Raw genomic sequence first — 18,927 nt, 5'->3', positions numbered from 1 at the left:
AGATGGGAAATCTCCAGCTTGAAGCAGATCCATTCGTGACAGCCCCGGTTTTCCATGGTGGAGAAAAGCTTGAGCCAGTAGCATCGAACGGACGGATATAACAATCTGGATAAGTTAAACCCGCCCCCGAACATCATCGAAACGTCATCACTACCGATTCAATTACAGATGTTTTATAATTGCCGTGATATCCTAAAAATAGAATGTGGCTTATTTTATTGAAATATCATATCTTGGAGATTGTGATATCACTCTCAGAGAGGGATTTCTGGTGTCTTGGTCTCGCTTCGTTGAGATTCCTCTGATTCTGAACTTGTCACGCGTCGCGCCAGTCTCAGATCTCAAGTTCAAACATTCTGAGCCCCTTCAAATTCCTTCTGAAAATCTGCAGCACTCTTCACGTGGCCCCGAGAAGGAATGATCTTATCCAAGATAACCCGGTGAAGCTCCCCATCCCCATCAGCACAAGCGTCGCTGATGACTGTTGTCGCAAATTCGGCATCCGTTGCTGTGACTGCCGTTCTCAGAACACAGCCAGAAGTGCTCAAACCGGACAGAACAAGAGACTTGATGCCCTTCTCCTTCAGATAATCAAGTAAGCCTGGGGACTTGAGCGCCGAGATATGTCCCGGGACCCGGTGAAAGGTGAGCTCGTCCTTGTCATCAGCCCGAAGTTCAGCTGGTTCGGGTTGTTCCAGGTTCTTCATAATCTCCAAGAGCCCTTGGAAGCGATCTACGCCTTTGCAGGCCGGGAAGGGAGTGCCGTTTGCGTCGATAAGGCAGTGAACAACGGTGATGTTGTGAGTCTTGGCCCAGTTTCGGAGTTCAACTGCGACCTTCAAGGCTGGCTCAGCAGATGGACCAGCAACCTTCTCGATGAATAGGGTGTACCAATCAAGGAGAAGGAGAGCTGTTTCAGAGTACCCATAGGCGCTCGGTGACGAGGCGTCGAGTGTAGTGGTAGACATGGTGATATTAAGCGTATTGCTGAGTGCTGGGTTTAAGACAAGAGTTAAGCTTGGAGTATTTGATTAACCAGCGGTAAAATATGAGTCTTATATACTGCACTGAACTATATGAGATCAACACTTCAGGACGATCAATGGACTTAGATATGGTTAACTCGGCGATATGTGCAGTTAACCCCGTCTGGCGTTATGAGGTTATCCCCACTCGGTGCCGAATCGGCAAAGCTTTTTCATACTTTCACTCCACTACAGGGTATTCAATATCCAGGGACCATCTTGATTAACGACTGCAGTCAAAACAAGTTAATTATCTTTTGAAGGGCTTGAAAGAGATGATACAGACGTAAGTATCTTAGGGCTTATACTAGCATTAATATCTCCAATCCCAGTAGCCCACATGATACAATTCTCATATTACAAATAAGAAGGACCCAAAAGCCTCCGCGGAAGGTTTAGAAATTGTTTCATGGACATCCACTACCCACAAGAGACTATGGTATACTGGTCTTGTACGATAATGTATTAAGTCCGGCTCTGTATCCCCAATCAGAATGCAAAGAACCATCCGGTGCTATCTCCATAGACAGCATTTGGGGATGTCCATACAGGCATACTATAGTTCGCTTGCTGTCTATCTGATCTTGAAGGTATAAGTAGCGACCTAGTTCCAGAGCTTTGCTTTTTCTTTGCCATCAATTTGACGTTTCACATAATCTTACTCCCAAAGCCAACAAGAAGACTCTCCATACAGCACAACTAGACGACATGGCCGGCTTGAAAGAAATCGCTGTGATTGGCGGCACTGGTGCACAAGGCATGCCAGTAGTGCAAGGTCAGAATGCTGTGATATAAATAAGGTTTCAATATTGTGCTGACATCTACTGGAAGCTTTATCGCAGAGTGGACGTTACCTAGTCAGGGTCTTGACTCGAAATCCAAAGTCTTCCCGCGCTGAGAAGCTCGCCGCCCTACCAAATGTATCCCTTATTCAAGGCACTCAAGAGAACCAACAGGATCTACACCGTGTATTCAAGGGCGTGTACGGTGCTTGGGTAAATCTCGACGGTTTTACTCTAGGCGAAAAAGACGAGCTCTTCTACGGCTTCAGAGCCTACGAGATTGCGAGGTCTGAGCATGTGCAGCACTATGTTTGGGCGCATATCGAGTATGCCTTGGGCAACGCGAACTTTGACGAGAGCTACCACTGCGGACACATGGTTTCCAAGGGCAGGGTGGGCAAGTTTATTCTTGCACTTGGCCAAGAACCTATGAAGACCACGCTTTTCAGTACTGGTCCGTACATGGATATGCTCATAGATGGCATGATGACTCCTAATATCCAGCCCGATGGATCCTTTTTGTGGATTAACCCGCTCCGTATGTTGCTTTCCTTATTTTCAACCTCTTCGTCTTTGAGCAGGATCTGCATTCTCGAGTGGAGGTCCGAGTGACTCAAAGTATCTGGCTAATATGCATTAATAGCAAGCGACGTGAAACTCCCCTTGATTGCTCTTTGTGACGTGGGCATTTATAACCTCTGGATCTTTGACAACCCATCTGAGTCGGCAGGTATTGATCTCTCTGTAGTGACAGATAATGTGAGCTTCGAAGAGATCGCCGAAGCCGTTACAGAGGTTACTGGCAAACCTGCATCGCACCAGAGCGTGCCATTCGAGTCATATGCACCTCTGGCAGAGCCTTACCCGGGCGCTTACGTTAACTGGGCCCTAGGTCCTGATGCACCACGAGACGACTCAATCATGAGTTGGCGAGACAATTTTGGTGCTTTTTGGCGATACTGGGGCGATGGCATTACTCCATCGCGGGATACAGAAATCCTCGATCGTATCTATCCCAGTCGTATCAAAACAGTGAGAGAATGGATGCGACGCGTGGGATATAATGGGACGCGTCGGGGGAGCGTTCTGAAGATGGTGGAAGATTGGGCTGTTAAAATGGCATCTTAGGCTTGTGCATACGCGACTGTCTGATACTGGTTGGTTGACCTTCGCAGTCTTGTGTTTTTGAACTGTAAAATATAGGGCCAACTTCCTTCCGTAGATAGCTTTTCCCTCATATTAGTAGTCGACATTGTTTTATTAAGGTTGTTTAAACTTCAAGGTGACACTCTTATCTTGATAGAACCAGGTACCAAGCCCAATACCTAATGGGTTTAAGTGCATAATAAAGTCGGTTTTGCAAGTTTGCTATTGCGGATGCCAATCAGACTGTTGGCCCTGAAAATGGCGTAATCTGCATTGCCGCAGTGGGTTAGCTGTGGCATTGGGTGGCTGTTTCAAGGCTTGCAGAAGCTTCGGCAGTGTTGTCCCAGTCCTCGAATGACTTCAAGGTACGAGGACACCAAACCATGCACCAGATGCTAGGCTGGTGTTACCGAAAACTGAGGCTTATCTGGCCATGAATCAGTCTTTACTGACCTTGCGTCCATGTTCCTAGATTGATCTGTTTAGCCTGTGTGGAGTCCTGCATATGGAAGCGAACGCCAACCCATACCAAATCCTCGGTTACATCGGTAAGATGCTCAACAGCAGGGATCTCACAAGTTCGGATGATAAGGCGCATTGGAAAGGTATAAGCGTCGCTCGACGTGTCATGATCCTTGGTCGATGCGCAAGGGGCAGATCTTGGGAGGATTAAGCGAGGGGAACTGTTAAAAAGATGCTAGTGATGCTGGTACCGAGTCAAAACTGCATTTCGGGAATGGCTCGTCTCTTCAAAACCCATGATAAATGCCAAGACTCAGTAGCGGAATTAAGACAGACTCAGCTGTGGCTTGGAAGCGGCTTTCGAAAATCATGATCTTTGACAGCGAGTCAAGACCAAATACCGATGGGGAAAGCCCCTTTCTGAAAAGGTGGAAATTGGATGGCGTGGGCGTTTTTCAGCCCTCTATCAGTTGGGTAAGGAAGCATGTTTCTTTTTCCAGATGATTTGTCCAACAGATAACTGTCAAAACTTTCAAACGAGGCTTGCCACCAAGAGAGCGCCGCAGCCAGTAGCATGCCCACTACCCCAACAAGCGTAAACTCAGAATTGGCGGTTAATCTGCAGCGGTCGAGTTATCTATTGGAGCTAAGACGAGATAACGATAACGCGTGCTTCTTTCGGCATGGTCGTATCCGGGGAAAGCTGTCATGGCTGGATGGAACGAGTCAGTTGTTCTGCAGACAGGTTCAGCTCTCGTCATCGGCTGCCATTCAAAATGCAGATCCCATCCTGCCTGCATGAGATCCCCCCCATTCTTGCTGTAGCAAAGCTTTTCGACTGTCATTCTCCATTATTTTGCACAATCTCTATGAGTTGGCGCTGCAACAGCGCGTGCTCAAATCATGGCTGGACTTCAACCTAATATTTGGGCCGGTGTCGCGATCCCATGGCTCGCGGCTTTAACGTCTCTCATTCTTCGTGTCTGCGCCCGGCGCATGACAAAGATGAGCTGGTGGTTTGACGATTACTTCACCATCCTGGCGTTCCTCTTCGCGACGGGATACTGTGGCATTATGGTTGAGTGTTGGTGACAACGCTGTCTTGTCTATGGGTTTAAGACTTACATCCATACAGGGACGCTACATACATATCTCGGAGTCAACATTCCTGACTCAATGCCTACCGATGAGCGTGAGGCAATTCTGCAACAAGCACGATTTCTGGCCTACTTCAACTCCCTCTGCTACGCTTCATCAATCGCGTGTTCCAAGCTCGCCATCCTATGTCTGTATTGGCGTTTGTTTCGCATTTCATCCATTCGCATTCCAATCATGGTGATGCTTGTTATGGTGGTCATCTGGATAATCCTTCGAACCTTCATGCTCACATTTCGTTGCGTCCCCGTCCAGTCACTCTGGGACTACACTATTACAGACAAGGTCTGTAACATCAACAGCGACCAGTTCTTCCTGGGAACCATTACGACTCATTTTATCATGGATATCATCATCTTGGTCTTACCTATTATTGAAGTCTTCAGACTTAGACTTCGAACGGGTCAAAAGCTGGCAATCGGTGCTCTGTTCCTTCTTGGTACCATGTAAGATCTCATATCCTCCCACTTACTTCATCCCGAATTATTCGACTGACCTCTAGTCCAGTGTCTGCTTCGCATCTATGTTTGTGCTAATTGTACTTGTTAACTACCCTGATAATACAACACAGATGCCTCATGACTATGCCATGTTCTGCATTCTGGGATCTGTTGAAGTCAATATCGCCATTGTCTCTGGTCAGTACATGTCTTTGTCAGCCATCTGATTCAATTATTAACTAGCTATCGCAGCATGCTTCCCTCTTCTTCGTCCAATCTTTGTCCATATTCTCCCTTCCAGTTTCCTCAGTTCTTATGGGAAAAGCAGCCAGCCTATCAGCCGGCCGAGCAATGCTATCAAGCTTACAACACTTATTCGGACAAATAAGGACCGCGAAGCTGATGAAACAAGCTCAACGCATCAATTGGCTGACATGGAGAACGGACTGCATTATCATTCTGGTGACGTGCAACGGACCGAAGGAGTGCATACTATGATCTCGAGTGAACAGTCGGGTTCTAGTCCTGAAGTTGACACGGCGGGAATCTACGTGCGAAATGACACGGTCGTGGAGATTAAGCAGGTTGAAAACAAAGGCTTTTATCGGCTTGAGTAATTTATATAGAGAATCAAGAGGCTTTATAGAACACCACTATTGGGACAAATGACATCATATTCCACCGGGCCGTTTTAATGATCACCTCTCCTGTCTTGTTCCGGTACTACGTGAAGGGACCAGGGGTCAATAGCCCGTGCTGCCGAGTTAATACCTTGATGTCAGTGGTGGCCCATTATTCCACGGCACTTCAACACTCCAAGTGGGACCCCGCGGTCTGCGCTTGCTAGGGCATTACGGCCACTCGGATGGACACGGACTCAAACTTCGGAGTCCGTTGCGCAGATATTGGAGATGCTGTCATATTATACTTTCCAAGAATATTAAAATAAAATTATACGGGTGTCGTTCGTGCGCTGACTTATGGCATGAGACCTCGAATTAAACTCTGTTGCATGGCCGAAAGTCCCGGATACTACGTCGGTAGTTCCCACAGCGCCCTGAAAATCCCTTCTGATCGACAGAACTACGTAGTCGGCCGTGCGTTCGTGCCGGAATTTTTAAATGACAAAGTCACAATGCTGCATTCTACCGACCTGCTGATTCGCTGTGCTCGTGCTGACATGCGATGGAAACTTTGGACTAGGCTGGTGTCACAAGGGAGGCTATAGCAATTAGCCGCACATATTTAAGCATCCTCCCCTCCGTCTTTTGTCAGAACTCTTCAACCACCTTTAGTTTATTGACAAGATGAAGTTGAATAATTTTCTCCCCTTCTTTGCCTACTTGGCAGGCCATGGTGCCCTCGCAACGCCCAAGCAGGATACCCTTGAGGTCGATGTCGCCATCGTCGGCGGTGGTGCAACTGGTGCTTACGCTGCAGTCAGGCTGCGAGAAGATTACGGCAAGAAGGTCGTGGTAATTGAGAAGCAGAACAGACTCGTGAGTCACCTTGGTCGAGAGAAAAATGTGACTGCTGATGCGTTCTTAGGGCGGTCATGTCCACGCTTATAAGCCGAGCGCCAACGCGAGACCGATCAACTACGGAGTCCAAGCATATCTCGACCGAAAGACAACCAAGGCTTTCTTCAAGCGATTCAACGTTGGACTCATCTCTCCCGATCTGATCAGCTCCGCCGAACTGTTGTTCACCACCAAGGATGTTGATTTCAACACCGGAAAGAAGGTTGATCCCGACTACGGTGCTATCAACTCCACTGTCGCCCTGGCCGCGTATGCTGCGTTGGCCGCCACGTATCAACCTTGGTTCGAGAACGGCTACTTCAAGAAGGGAGAGGTCCCCGAAGACCTTCTCCTTCCCTTCGGCGAGTTTCTTGAGAAGTACCAACTTGGAAGTGCCCTTTCTATCCTGCGAACTCTTATCTGGCTTTCCGACGCGACGCGTACCCCGACTTGGAATGTCATGGCTGTTGTTGGAGAGCCTCAGCTTGCGGCCTTCGGATTTGGTCTTGCTGGTCCTACATTCAAGTGGCCATCGACATATTCTTCCGAGACACTCTACGACCGTGTCTATGACTTGATCAAGGATGACGTTCTTCTTGAAAGCACAGTTGCCTGGAGTAAGCGAACTTCCCAGGGCTCAGAGCTCGTCGTGCAGACACCCTCTGGCAAAAAGACCATCAAGGCCAAGAAGGTCCTCTTTGCGGCAACTCCATCACCAGACAACGTTGGTTCTTGGGATCTCAATACCAAAGAGAAGTCCCTCTTCTCCAAGTTCTCCTGGGAGACGCTGTACGTTGGCGTCGTCGGCAAGACAAGCCTACCCAAAGACGTGACTGGTATTAGCAACACCGCTGACAACGCCACCAACTTCTACCTTCCACGAGGCAACTTTGTCGATGCCTACACTCGTGCGGGCGAGCAGGACCTGTGGACAACCCGTGTCCTTGGTCAGGCCAACCTGACGGCTCAGAAGGCCAAGGCTCTCATCAAGCAGGTCTTCACCACCATCGACAAGGCGGGCACTTATGACGTGACCACTCCTGATATCGTTGCCTTTGCATCTCACGGTTTGACTGTCCCCAAGGTCTGTGCTCAGGAGCTTGAGGGCGGATTCTACAACAAGATTTACGCGCTCCAGGGACAGCGCAACACTTTCTGGACTGGTCTCACTTGGGCTCCTGACTATACCCCTATTCTCTGGGACTTTACGGAAAAATTGTTCCCCCAAATCTTGTCTGGTCTTTGAGCGTGGTTTGTTGGTAGGCTATTGGGGAGTGAGATTTGTTACTTGCACGCTTTATTTAGACAGCCAGTCTAGAGTTCTATTCACTATAATGCATTATCTTACACCGGATTTACACTGGAGCTCACAAACCGCATGCCACAGCTCTACCGTCTCCTCGTGATCTTGAGATATATTGCTTTGTGATTAGCTTATGCCATGAAAAGTCTCATAGTATCTATCTATCGAGATGAGAAGCTCTAGCCATGATCAATGGCGTAAATGGCTTTACCGAGAAGTCTTAACAATCAAAGATGTGTCACTGAGAGGGCTCCTCTTTATTGTGACTTTCTGTCTTACTACACTGCCAGGTCTCAAAGTTGAACCACGGTGATTTGTTAACAAACCCCGCCATCAGTCAGGATGAAATCTTAGGATGTTTATCCTAAGTGATGAAATTCTTTAAGCAAAATTTGTACAAGATTAGGATGACTTTACGTTAGTTATTCTCAGCTTTTAGGACATGGCTAACATCTGATGCTTGAATCGTGCGCCTTACCTCGTGAACCCATCCTCGAGAGGTCCAGAACCGAGCCTGTTATCAGATTGAGAATACGACAAAATCATCAGGTGGTGTAAACGCTATGACCACTAATAGCAGCCTGAAAAGGAGTCGCCATATTTGGATCCTCGGGAATGCAAGGGACATTGCTCCACTATAGGTAATCGACTGGTCTAGAAACCAGTGTAGGATTTATACGAGCGCGCTAACTGGATTTTAGTCATGTTACCGAGATTAGCGTTCAATGCAAGGATGTTCTATCAATTGCTATAAATAAATACAATACGTGCTGAGAAACATAAAACAGTCAATTCTCTCTTGGGTCCTTCAGCCCAATATCTTGGGGTTCCCTAAGTCACAATGAAGTTTCCAACTACCAAGGCGGCTGTCTTGACGCTAGGTACACAGGCAGTAATCGATTGAGCTTATCCTGCTGACAATTGCTGTAGCGCTATTCGAGACTTGCAATGCTCTCCAAGTGACCATCCTCGCAGATACCAACCGCGATGGAAATATCGACAAGAGAGACATCGATGGCAAATCTTCATGGGCCGCTAATCGAGGCGCTTTAATTTTACCGAACATCGGCGATACTGGCCGTCGTTGTGCTAAGAAATGGGGACCCAGCGTCGACATCATCCCGAGCAATGAGACTTATTTGGACCTGTGCAACGATGCGACAGATGACATCCAACGTAACCCAAAATATCTTGCGCCACTCAAAACGCTTCCCATATCCGGATTGAGTCCATCTGCCAAGGGATCCATCTGGGTCACCGATAGAGCAGCCGCAGCAAAAGTCCGGGTCTTCACAAAGAAGGGTAACAAGTGGATCTACGTATCAGGCGATTATGTGTTCACGACTAAGGAGATTTCATCGGGCCTCGAATTGGGTATCGATGCCCGCGATGTCCGTCGCCCCAAGGGCTGGGATGGCAACGCAAAGATACAGTTCACAGTCACCGATGGCAAGACAAAAGCAACCGACACTGTTGCTGTCCGAGTTGCCCCAGTATTGACCCATCACCATGGGCAGGTGGCTCAACGTGTCTTTTCAACAGGTGTGAACGACCCTAGTTTCAACCCTGTTCAGCAGCAATACGTCGATGATATCAAGCGCAACGTCGCAAATGCTGGTATCAAGGACCCGATCTTCCTCTTCGACAACCAAGATATCTGGACTCAGGACTTTTTCGAGCCCGGCTATTCTAGCATGCCTGGCCCGAATGGCCCGATTAATATCCGAATCATGATCCGATCAGTTCAGAGCTCCCGTAGATCCGGCCGCGACGCGTTCCATGAGCTCCGAAACGACAAGGTCGGCGCAGTTCAACATCCAGGTGACGGCGATACTATCGACTCCACTGGAAACCTGGAGACTATTCCGCCCTACAAGCACAATGGGAAGTCGTTCCCTCAGGGCAGAACGATCATGGGCGCTTGGGATGGAAGAGCCCCTCTCATGGTTGACTTTCTCAGGGCCCAGGAAGTTCAAGACCCTTTGATCCTCGATACAAGCTGGTTGTACGTTGGCCATGTGGACGAGTTCCTCCAGTTCTTGCCTGCCTACAATGAACGTGGATGGATCATCATGGTTGCAGATCCGCTCAAGGGCCTTGATCTACTGAAGAAGGCGTCCAAGGCCGGTCATGGAAGTGTCAAGGCTGTTTCCCGTTCACTTCAAGTGGGAGAGAAGAAGCAGGAACTGTGCCTTCCCAGGCAGACTATCCAAGAGGCTCTCAAGTTTAAGAACTTTGAAGCCATCCAGAAGAACTCGGCTCAGCGCATTGAAGCCAATCTCAACATTCTCAAACGAGAGACTGGAATCACCGACAAGGATATCTTCCGAGTTCCTATGCCTTTCTACTATGCTGATTCGGACAGCTGGTTATGTCCCGGACAGAAGCCATCAGACTCAAATGCAGAGGAAGATACCTCCAAAACGCCTCAAAAGACCTCAAGTAAGACCGGTATCACTTTGAAAGGCGCTATGGGACCTGGTTACAAGGCCAAATCGATCGTGGAGGCAGGCACTCCAAAGAACTCATTGCAACGACGCGCGGTTGATACAGCTACCCAGGTTCTAGCTCTCTGGCCGGGTACCGTCAATGGCCTGGTTCTGCCGGACCAAAAGGTCCTTGCACCCAAGCCTTGGGGTCCTGTAATCAACAAGCAGGACATCTTTGCGAATGCTGTATCTGAGGTATATGCCAACGCTGGGTTCAATGTTACTTATCAGGATGATTGGTTCTCTCATTTCAAGTTGCAAGGAGACGTTCACTGTGGCAGTAACTCTTGGAGGGCTATAGATATCAAGTTTTAGAAAGTTATTTGCTTGGATACTGAATGGCTATTTCATTTCTTCTGATCAGATATTGAAGTAAAGCTGTATACTGTCAGCCTAGCATACTAGTTCATCCCCTGGGAAGCTATAGCAAAACCACGCAAGTCCAGTAATAACCGACTTAAGCAAAATGCTCTGCAGAAGTATAGTCTTCCTTAGCGAGACCAACCTTGTGCCCAGGAACGGCTTCTGTGAGGCCCATAGAAGATGCAATCTCCATCAACCTTGCCTTCTCCTCATGAGATGCAGTATCGCCAAACACAAGATCCATATCCTCCAGACTCTTTCCACGAGTCTCAGGCACGAAGAAGTAGGTAAAGAGGAAGGCAAGAAGGCAAAATGCGGCAAAGAAAATGTAGGTACCCCAGCCAATGGTGGCCAGCATGTCAGGCGTCACAAGGCCGATAATGAAGTTGCACATCCAAGTAGCACTAGTGGTGATAGCCATGGCCTTGGATCGGTTGCCAAGGTTGAAGATTTCAGAGGGCAGAACCCAACCGATAGGCGCGAAGGAAAACGAGAAGTTGACGTCGTAGATGTAGATAAAGACGATACCGACCCAGCCCGCTGATTTATTGTCGGTAAGAGCTGAGCCATATCCTCCGATGATGCCACCGACAATAACGAGAGAGATGAAGGTTCCAGCTGCACCACACATGAGCAACGGACGACGACCCAGCTTATCAATTAAGAACAGGGCGGGTAGCGTTGAAAGCGTGTTGACGATGCCGTATACACCGGTCGCCAAAAGACCAGAGGTATTTCCAGAGAGTCCCAGCTGCGCAAACATGGTTGGAGCGTAGTAGATGATGGCATTGCAGCCCATGAACTGCTGGAAGAACATGATGCAGCAGCCAATGGCGAGGCGCTTGAAGGCGGGCCATGTAGATATGAGAGCAACATGCTGAGCAGCAAAGAGGGAAAGGCCCTTCTTCCCGGGAAACTTCTCCGCTGACACGGACTCGTCAAACAGCACCTCGGTCTTGATGGCTAGATACTCAGCTCTGATGGATTCTGAGTCAACATGAACCTGACGGAGTTGAGCCAGGGCAGCAAGGGCCTGGTCTTCCTTGTGGCGCATGAGGTAAAAGCGCGGGGACTCGGGAAAAAAGATCATTCCAATGCCCAGAACAAGCGCAGGGAAAATCTGGAGGGCAAAGGGAACTCGCCAAGCAGCCTCGGACTGTCCTGTGCATCCGTTGGGGCCGACATCGTATCGAGGATCGAAAGTGCGCTTGTCGGAAGTACCACCTGAGTACGGGATATCAGGTGCGCATCGATGGCCACCGATATACTGGGTTCCGTACTCTAGCCAGTAGCTCACGAGGATGCCGAGTGTGATGCTAAGTTGCTGCAGAACAACAAGAGTACCCCGGATGCCGGGGCTTGACACCTCGGACATATACATGGGCACAATCATCGTCAACATGCCAACTGCAAGACCAGCCACAGCACGTCCTGAGTCTCGTGTTAGGAGGAGTGACAGATGGGAAAAGTCTGCTGCTACTCACCAGCGAAAAGCATAGGGATCGAGTCGGCGCCAGCCTGGAAAGCAGAGCCGATGGTAAAGACGACAACAGCCAGGAGAATAGAGCCCTTTCTACCAATGTAGTCGGCAATGGGGCCGTTGATAAGAGATCCAAACCAGGCGCACAGAAGCAGAGTTGAGACGAACCAACCCTTGAAACTGCTGTCAAGGTAGATTCGTGGAAAGTCAGCGGCGAACGACTCCATGGTCAATACGCCCGACACAACACCTTGATCGTAACCAAAAAGGAAGCCACCAAGACTGGCAAACTAATACAGAGTGTCAGTTCCGATAAAGCTACGACAAGAAGCTGCTTACCATAGAGAGTCCAAAAATATAAGGGTTCTCGCGCAGCTGTCGCCAGACACCCTTCTTGGGTACTGCGTCGATCTGCTGCTCATTGGTGGTTCGTTCACCAGCCATATTGAAACTCGATGATTAAAGTGATGTTTAGGTCGAAATTGAATCTGGGGATGGAACTGGGGAAACAAACATTTGTGGAGGTTTTCTGGGGTTCTTATATTCGCATAGGATCAGCACGAGGTGGACAAGTTTTGCTCCGTATGGACTGAACCCCACAGAATACTGGAGATCGATACTACGTAGGACTCCATCTCGCTGGGTCCGGCCAACTCCAGTCCGAACCAATCAGAAATTAAGGAGCTAAGTGTCCGGACTACTGTATCCCGTGAGGAATTGGAGCTGCCGTCTCATGATTCAAGAAGGACCGGTCTCCTCCGAAGAAATCAAGTTAAAGAGTCCCAGAACAACCTGTATTTTTCGCCGAATAAGCTCTACTAAGCAATTATCTCAATATGGATGGCGATTTGGTCAAGACAACAAACAAGCTCAATGATCGCGTCGAGCGTCTTCTGACCCGGCAGAAGCTCTCAGGTCCAACACGACGAATCTTGATTGCGTTGGCTGGCGTACCAGGATCGGGCAAAACCACCATCTCTGATGCCTTGATCAGGGAGCTGAAGAAAAATGGCATTCTCGATGTCGCAGTACTTCCAATGGTTAGTATATCCTCGAGGCCCCAACTCCGAGCAACAACTACGTCATTAACACCCAACTCTCCAGGATGGATTCCATTATACTCGTACGACTCTCTCTTCCTTCCACGACCCTGACCAAGCCTTTCGAAGGCGAGGCGCGCCTTTCACATTCAATGCCGCCGCCTTATTAGATCTCGTAGTGTTACTCAAGAAGACACCTGTGACAACAGATGACGAGCCGCAAACCATCATTAAAGCGCCGGGGTTTGACCATGCGAGAAAAGACCCAATCCCCGATGCCATTGAGATTTCTTCACGGGCCAAAGTTGTTATCATCGAAGGCAACTACGTACTCTTGGATCAAGAGCCTTGGAGCCGCATTTCCACATTGGTAGATGATAAGTAAGTCTCGCGATCACCCCCTATTGTACTCCAAGCTAATGTGTACCAAAGATGGTTTGTAGATGTGCCAGTTGATGTCGCACGGGAGCGCTTAGCATCACGACACCTGAGAGCCGGAATCGAGACGACAATAGACACAGCGATCAAGCGGGTGGACGAAAACGATATACCGAACGGAGAATACATTAGATCCCATCTCATCGAACCCAATGTGCGCATTATAAACTGATGATTCTAATAAGTCCACTCACTGCGGAAAGTTGGGCCAGTCTGGCCAGCCAAGAACGCTGGCAAACTCGTCAGCAGATGCTGCTGGCCACGTCGAAAAGTCCATTAGCATAGGATCCAGCTGGACACTTGCCCAATCCCCCGGGTTCAAGAGAGGGTCTGGCAGCATGACGTCGATAATGTTGGCGCAGCGAGTCGCGAGCTCATTGTCCACAAATACATCTCGGAAGATGCGACGGACCGTGTTGACATCCTCCTGCCACTTGGGCATGTCTGGTGATTCCGAATTACTGAGGATAGCAAGGATGATGACCAGGGAAGCGTGGAATGTAAAATAGCTAGAGAAGTCAACCTCAATCCTACAGACTTGTGCGGAATGACTTACATTGAATACCAAGTCACAAGCCTGGTTTTCTGTCTCTCCTGGGTATAATGATCGATCGATGCTATCGTCGCACTCGCAGCGCGCACCGCAATGTTCATGCACCTTTCATCAGCCTCACTGACTGGTGCTGTTATGTTAGAATTACTTGTCCCAATTGCCCGCTTGAGAAATAACTGGCGGAAGATGATGATCTTGAGATTCCAGAAGCGCCACCAGAGACGTGACCTGTTGAAATAGAATGTAGGCTCAGCTGAGCGGACATCGTGTTCCAGCCTCAAGTACTCCGGCAATGTGCTGGACCATTTGTCCAATGTTGCATCCATGAATAACGCGTCTTCCGGTGCCACACATGACGATGAGAGCAGACGATTGGAGATGTAGTTGGACTTGACATGTAGCTCGCTCTGGTACTTCATGCCTGAGTATAGTGTCGGCCTGTTTACCTCTTCTGGCGCAAGTTCTGTTACACTCGTGAGGTCCTTTGCACACATTAGCAGGGCATTCACGTTATGTCCGGTTACCGCATACCTCATCATCAATATTCAGAACCGGTCGCACGTCCATGGCTTCCTCACCCGGAAGAAGGATCGGCCTCCCAAAGGTAGTCGAGGCACCACTGTCAAACATGTACAGCCCCCACCAGACACGGCGGCGCATCTCTCGTTGCAAGAGACTGATGTTCCAGTCGGGCAGCTCTCTGTGGAGACCCAAACTCAGAGCCATTCGTGTCGCAAGCCCGAGGAAGTTGGATCCCGTGTTGGGCTTATTGCGCTTCTGGCTTAGATTGCTGAACAAAATGAGAGCTTGAACAAAGGTCAGATCCGCGCTTGCGAACAAGCACTCGGCGTCCCCAAACGAGAGTGCTAGATGGTACAGCTCATCATCGAGTTCAGCGTTATCGTTGTTGAGACACCACGCTCCCAGTGCCATAATGGTATAGAGCAGCATCTGCCACGATCGTCGTTTTGGTCGCTGTATAACCTCATGAAGCTGGGCTCGGAAGGTGGGCTCATGCACGAACGGATAGCTGCGGTGGTAGACCTCAAAATAGCCATTTACCAACTGTTCGATGACATGTCTCGACGTGACCGAGTTAGATAGCTGGGAAGAAGACTCCAACCCAGAATGGGGTCGTGGAACCTCGGAGCTATCGCCGATGAAGGGCCTCGAATGACCCGTCCAGAGAAGAAGTGATCTGAGAAAAAATACACCAGCAGTGGGTCCTAGTGAGAGTCAATGTTCTGCGTGTTTATGTCTGGGCTCACAGACGTACCCAAGTACCCTGCCCCTCTCGGCTCAACGGACAATGACGCCATCCCATCCGTCAGCTCATCAACGTCTTCCTGCCAATCGAAGCCATCGCTTTCTGCAGGCACGGCATCTGAAATGGCACCGCCGACCTGAACTGGACTGTGGGGCGATGTAGGATTTGTTGGTGGCGACAGGGATGCATTCGGCTGGGATGCGTCTGCAGGAGCTTCAACTCCCTGCGATGCCAGGGCTTCATTGATGTCAACATCAGGGAGGAGCTGACCAAATAGGCGCTCCACGTTTGCGAGGCGTCTCTCAACTCTGGTCAGATAGCTGAAGGGAGAGGTCAGCTAGGTCTTGCACAGCTTTGATGGAACAATTACTCTCGCGTAAGAGGCGTTCTCTGAGTCCTCTCGCTATAACGACACGGCCTCCCAGACCGCGTACAACTCATGCATCTTGGTCTTTCCTTGGAGCACTTCGTCTGTCAGCGGCTATGCTTCAGAAGACTGGGATAGTGACTTACCCTGAGCTTTTTGCTCCGACAATAGTCACACTTGAGGTATATAGTTAGCCTCAAAATCGGCCTCTGATTTGTTCCTGAACAAGACTCTTACTGCGGGGATTTTTCCAAAGTGCGGCTTTATATCTGTCATGCCTTCTGGTTCTACATTGATGTTGAAGATTAAGGTTTTCCTGGGGCCTAGGAAAAGTGACATCCAGATGACACCATGTTGGTGGAGGCTTTCCTCGGAATATCTTTCTTCCATTGTTTCATTCTTTCTTACCCCGTTCGCTGCCAAAGACATAGGTCGTTCAGACAGTCAAGTGCAGTATCTTATTACGATCCATCGTATGGGTTGTACTAAGTCGTCTGAAAAGAATAATCTCTAATTTCCTTCAAGGTCATCTAATCTTTAAACATATTTCGAATTTCAAGACTGAATCTGTAATCCTGGCTTTTACAGCACAGCACAATTAATACCTAGAACCGTTACCAAAAAAATTACCTTCCTTGTTATCGCACTGAATGAGTGGACCTACACTTTCTCGCGGGGTCAACGCGCGGCAAACGCGTTGCAATCAACCATGTCATATCATTTTGCCATCCAGCGTATCCTCGAACAGAGCGTGACTTACTCCGCTTTAACGCACTTGACGGACTAGACCAGGACGGCTTTGAATTTGATCTTACGCTTATATCGTGTGGTATTGTTGACAGAAATACTTTGAAGACTCGATGGCTCGCAGCGTCTGGTGACCTTGAGCAATTCGTCCGGGTAGAGAGCCTGCAATCATCTTGAGAATAACGTACTGCTGTTAAAGGCCTGAAGAAATTAAGAGCCACCAGAAATTTGGATGTGAGAATGTCCCATTTCAAGGAAAGCTAAATAACATTAAACTGCAACCACAAACTCCGATATCGCATCTTCTTGAGCATTAAATATCCCAGCATGCGTCAAGTGGCTTGCCTGTCTTGTCGTCGAAGAAAGTCCCGATGCAAAAAGCAGTCGGCATCCGACACATCATGCTTGATGTGTCTTTCGCATAATACACCTTGCGAGTTTCCGCAGGCCAGGCGTCCCAGTCGTAGGAACCGTGATTCCATATCAGTTCGCAACTCTTTATTCGAGGGGTAGAGTCGCGAGGTAAATGCAGGTCATGCGGCCGCTACTATGACTTCATCTGGACCCCCGCTTGCCGTAGATACAGCACCTGCGAACGGCTGCAGAAGTGGTTTGACTCCATCAGATGTGAGAATCGACGAGGCTCAATCTCTTAATCCGTCCCCAGACAGCAACAGTAACTGCCGAGTCCTGGGGCCGATTCTGGAAAGTGACAGCAGAATTGCCGTGGATTGTTTTCCGCGGTCTCTTTGCGATCATCGGATTATAAAGTCTGACAGAATTTCAAGCATAGCAGGGCTATCTTTAAATCCACCGGTGTTTGCAAGGGCAAGAAGGCGACCAGCCGGGCTAAATAACTTATTAAATCCAGCTCAAACAAATCTTCAACTACTAGAGAAGTTTCTACAGCCTCACTGCTCGATCCTGGTGGAAATGTAAGTCAAAGTCACGGAACTACAAAACAGTGCTAAAGTCTTGACATGGGTTCGTGACGGATATCCACCCATGCTTCCCAATTCTTGATCCTACTACATTGCGCCAAAATCTTTCTAACCCTGAATCTGATAGCCAGGTTTCTCCTGCTCTATTATGTTGCTCATATGCATCAGCCCTGACTTTCTGGAAAACCAACCCTGTTCTCTCAAAAGAGCGCCAACCCGACCAGAGGTTCATCTGGAATTTGGCAAAGGAAGCATTGTTCTCTGAACTTCGACTCTGTCCTAGTATCCACACCATTGCCGCCATACTATTCAATGTTGGCGGAAGGCCATCAACGCTACCCTTTAATAATACTGGCCAGCTTGGCTTTGCTGTTAGTATTGCGTTCTCTATGGGCCTGAATAGAGATCCTTCTGCATGGGACATTCCGGAAGAGGAAAAGAACTTGCGCAAGATGGTATGGTGGGCTCTTTTGATACATGATACATGGTACGTAGGTATTACCTCTTCGGATATAGACGATTCTTACTTTTCCTTTAGGACAAGTTTCTCTTGTGGAACTCCGCCGCGTATACAAGCTTATCAGAATACCTTGTCACTTCCAGATCTCAAGTCTCTTTCCATGATTGAACCACCTAAACAGTGTAAAGCAGAGATCTACACGGCATTATTCAGCCTCACTGAAATTCTCTCCTACTATCTTGATGTCACACAACGATCTCATAAGTCGAGTTCCGACACCGTCTTGCTAGAGAACAGGGTGGACGCCTGGTCGGAGTCAACCACTGGGCGAATACGACGCATCATTCTCCGAGGACTCGAAATGGACACACCAGGAGCTTCTAACTTGCGCCTAGCTTTTCTCTCTGTTCAGTTTCTCCATTGCAGAATCTCACTTGAAGTATCGAGGGCTGTCGTCGACGAGATATCATGTGGTCAATTTCGACATGAATATTTCGCTGGTCGCCGCGCAGCCGAGGATATTATTGTGTATTTGCAGGAGCTCAGTTCTCAACAGCTCCAATGCTTCTGGATGCCAGAATTGTCATCAACTTTTTGCTTTGTCACATCTTTCCTATTTCGAGGTGCGATAGAGTGGGAACTTGCGTGGTCTGAGCCATCCGAAAATAGCGCTCTCAGTTTGCTGCGAACGTTGATCAACACGCTTCGGACCCATAAGCAAGATAATGATTGGGATATTGGGGATAACTGTCTAGAACAGTTTTCTGAGCTTTTAGATTCTGGAAATGTGTTGGATATGAGCATCGGCTTTGGAGATATTGACTTTGACGAACTTGCGATACTTCTTGCAGAGGATGGGCCTCAAGAAACTACTATGTTTCCTTTTGCCTCAGACTCATAGACATACGCACATGTTGCTATGAAATACGGTACATGCCACTTGCTTCAT

The 18,927-nt window shown here is 48.6% G+C and overlaps 8 protein-coding genes across 8 annotated transcripts; 5 read left to right on the top strand and 3 right to left on the bottom strand.

Annotated features, from left to right (window-relative positions):
- Positions 1–190: 190 nt before the first annotated feature.
- On the bottom strand, positions 191–1,094 carry FOBCDRAFT_230603 (Isochorismatase-like protein). The gene has a single exon (XM_054706707.2). It carries the CDS (start codon positions 966–968, stop codon positions 348–350), a length of 621 nt encoding a protein of 206 aa, XP_054562682.1. The 5' UTR covers positions 969–1,094; the 3' UTR covers positions 191–347.
- A 639-nt stretch (positions 1,095–1,733) lies between these two features.
- On the top strand, positions 1,734–2,935 carry FOBCDRAFT_144360 (uncharacterized protein; the record flags this gene model as incomplete). Its single annotated transcript, XM_059608183.1, has 3 exons — positions 1,734–1,811; positions 1,868–2,345; positions 2,451–2,935. 3 exons carry the CDS (start codon positions 1,734–1,736, stop codon positions 2,933–2,935), a joined length of 1,041 nt encoding a protein of 346 aa, XP_059465714.1.
- A 1,303-nt stretch (positions 2,936–4,238) lies between these two features.
- On the top strand, positions 4,239–7,877 carry FOBCDRAFT_252648 (uncharacterized protein). The gene is made up of 7 exons (XM_031189330.3): positions 4,239–4,499; positions 4,551–5,016; positions 5,078–5,208; positions 5,263–5,594; positions 6,214–6,217; positions 6,361–6,509; positions 6,559–7,877. Exons 1-7 carry the CDS (start codon positions 4,319–4,321, stop codon positions 7,774–7,776), a joined length of 2,481 nt encoding a protein of 826 aa, XP_031033315.3. The 5' UTR covers positions 4,239–4,318; the 3' UTR covers positions 7,777–7,877.
- Positions 7,878–8,639: 762 nt separating this feature from the next.
- On the top strand, positions 8,640–10,695 carry FOBCDRAFT_50778 (uncharacterized protein). Its single transcript, XM_031189327.3, has 2 exons — positions 8,640–8,714; positions 8,764–10,695. The coding sequence occupies exons 1-2, from the start codon at positions 8,675–8,677 to the stop codon at positions 10,635–10,637; spliced, it is 1,914 nt and encodes a 637-aa protein (XP_031033312.2). The 5' UTR covers positions 8,640–8,674; the 3' UTR covers positions 10,638–10,695.
- An 84-nt stretch (positions 10,696–10,779) lies between these two features.
- Positions 10,780–12,609, bottom strand: FOBCDRAFT_144573 (general substrate transporter; the record flags this gene model as incomplete). Its single annotated transcript, XM_031189326.2, has 3 exons — positions 10,780–12,116; positions 12,170–12,455; positions 12,505–12,609. The coding sequence occupies 3 exons, from the start codon at positions 12,607–12,609 to the stop codon at positions 10,780–10,782; spliced, it is 1,728 nt and encodes a 575-aa protein (XP_031033311.2).
- Positions 12,610–13,001: 392 nt separating this feature from the next.
- FOBCDRAFT_297802 (P-loop containing nucleoside triphosphate hydrolase protein) lies at positions 13,002–13,661 on the top strand (the record flags this gene model as incomplete). The annotated part of the gene is made up of 3 exons (XM_059611919.1): positions 13,002–13,205; positions 13,270–13,586; positions 13,649–13,661. 3 exons carry the CDS (start codon positions 13,002–13,004, stop codon positions 13,659–13,661), a joined length of 534 nt encoding a protein of 177 aa, XP_059465713.1.
- Positions 13,662–13,833: 172 nt separating this feature from the next.
- FOBCDRAFT_278729 (fungal-specific transcription factor domain-containing protein) lies at positions 13,834–15,908 on the bottom strand (the record flags this gene model as incomplete). The annotated part of the gene is made up of 5 exons (XM_054706706.1): positions 13,834–14,152; positions 14,200–14,678; positions 14,728–15,422; positions 15,473–15,783; positions 15,898–15,908. 5 exons carry the CDS (start codon positions 15,906–15,908, stop codon positions 13,834–13,836), a joined length of 1,815 nt encoding a protein of 604 aa, XP_054562681.1.
- Positions 15,909–17,126: 1,218 nt separating this feature from the next.
- FOBCDRAFT_243108 (fungal-specific transcription factor domain-containing protein) lies at positions 17,127–18,879 on the top strand (the record flags this gene model as incomplete). The annotated part of the gene is made up of 4 exons (XM_059610518.1): positions 17,127–17,253; positions 17,449–17,512; positions 17,646–18,005; positions 18,057–18,879. 4 exons carry the CDS (start codon positions 17,127–17,129, stop codon positions 18,877–18,879), a joined length of 1,374 nt encoding a protein of 457 aa, XP_059465712.1.
- Between the last annotated feature and the right edge of the window lie 48 nt (positions 18,880–18,927).

The sequence above is a fragment of the Fusarium oxysporum genome, chromosome IX (assembly GCF_013085055.1).
Source record: "Fusarium oxysporum Fo47 chromosome IX, complete sequence".
Classification (NCBI taxonomy): domain Eukaryota; kingdom Fungi; phylum Ascomycota; class Sordariomycetes; order Hypocreales; family Nectriaceae; genus Fusarium; species Fusarium oxysporum.
This window is presented reverse-complemented; position numbering and strand designations above follow the sequence as displayed.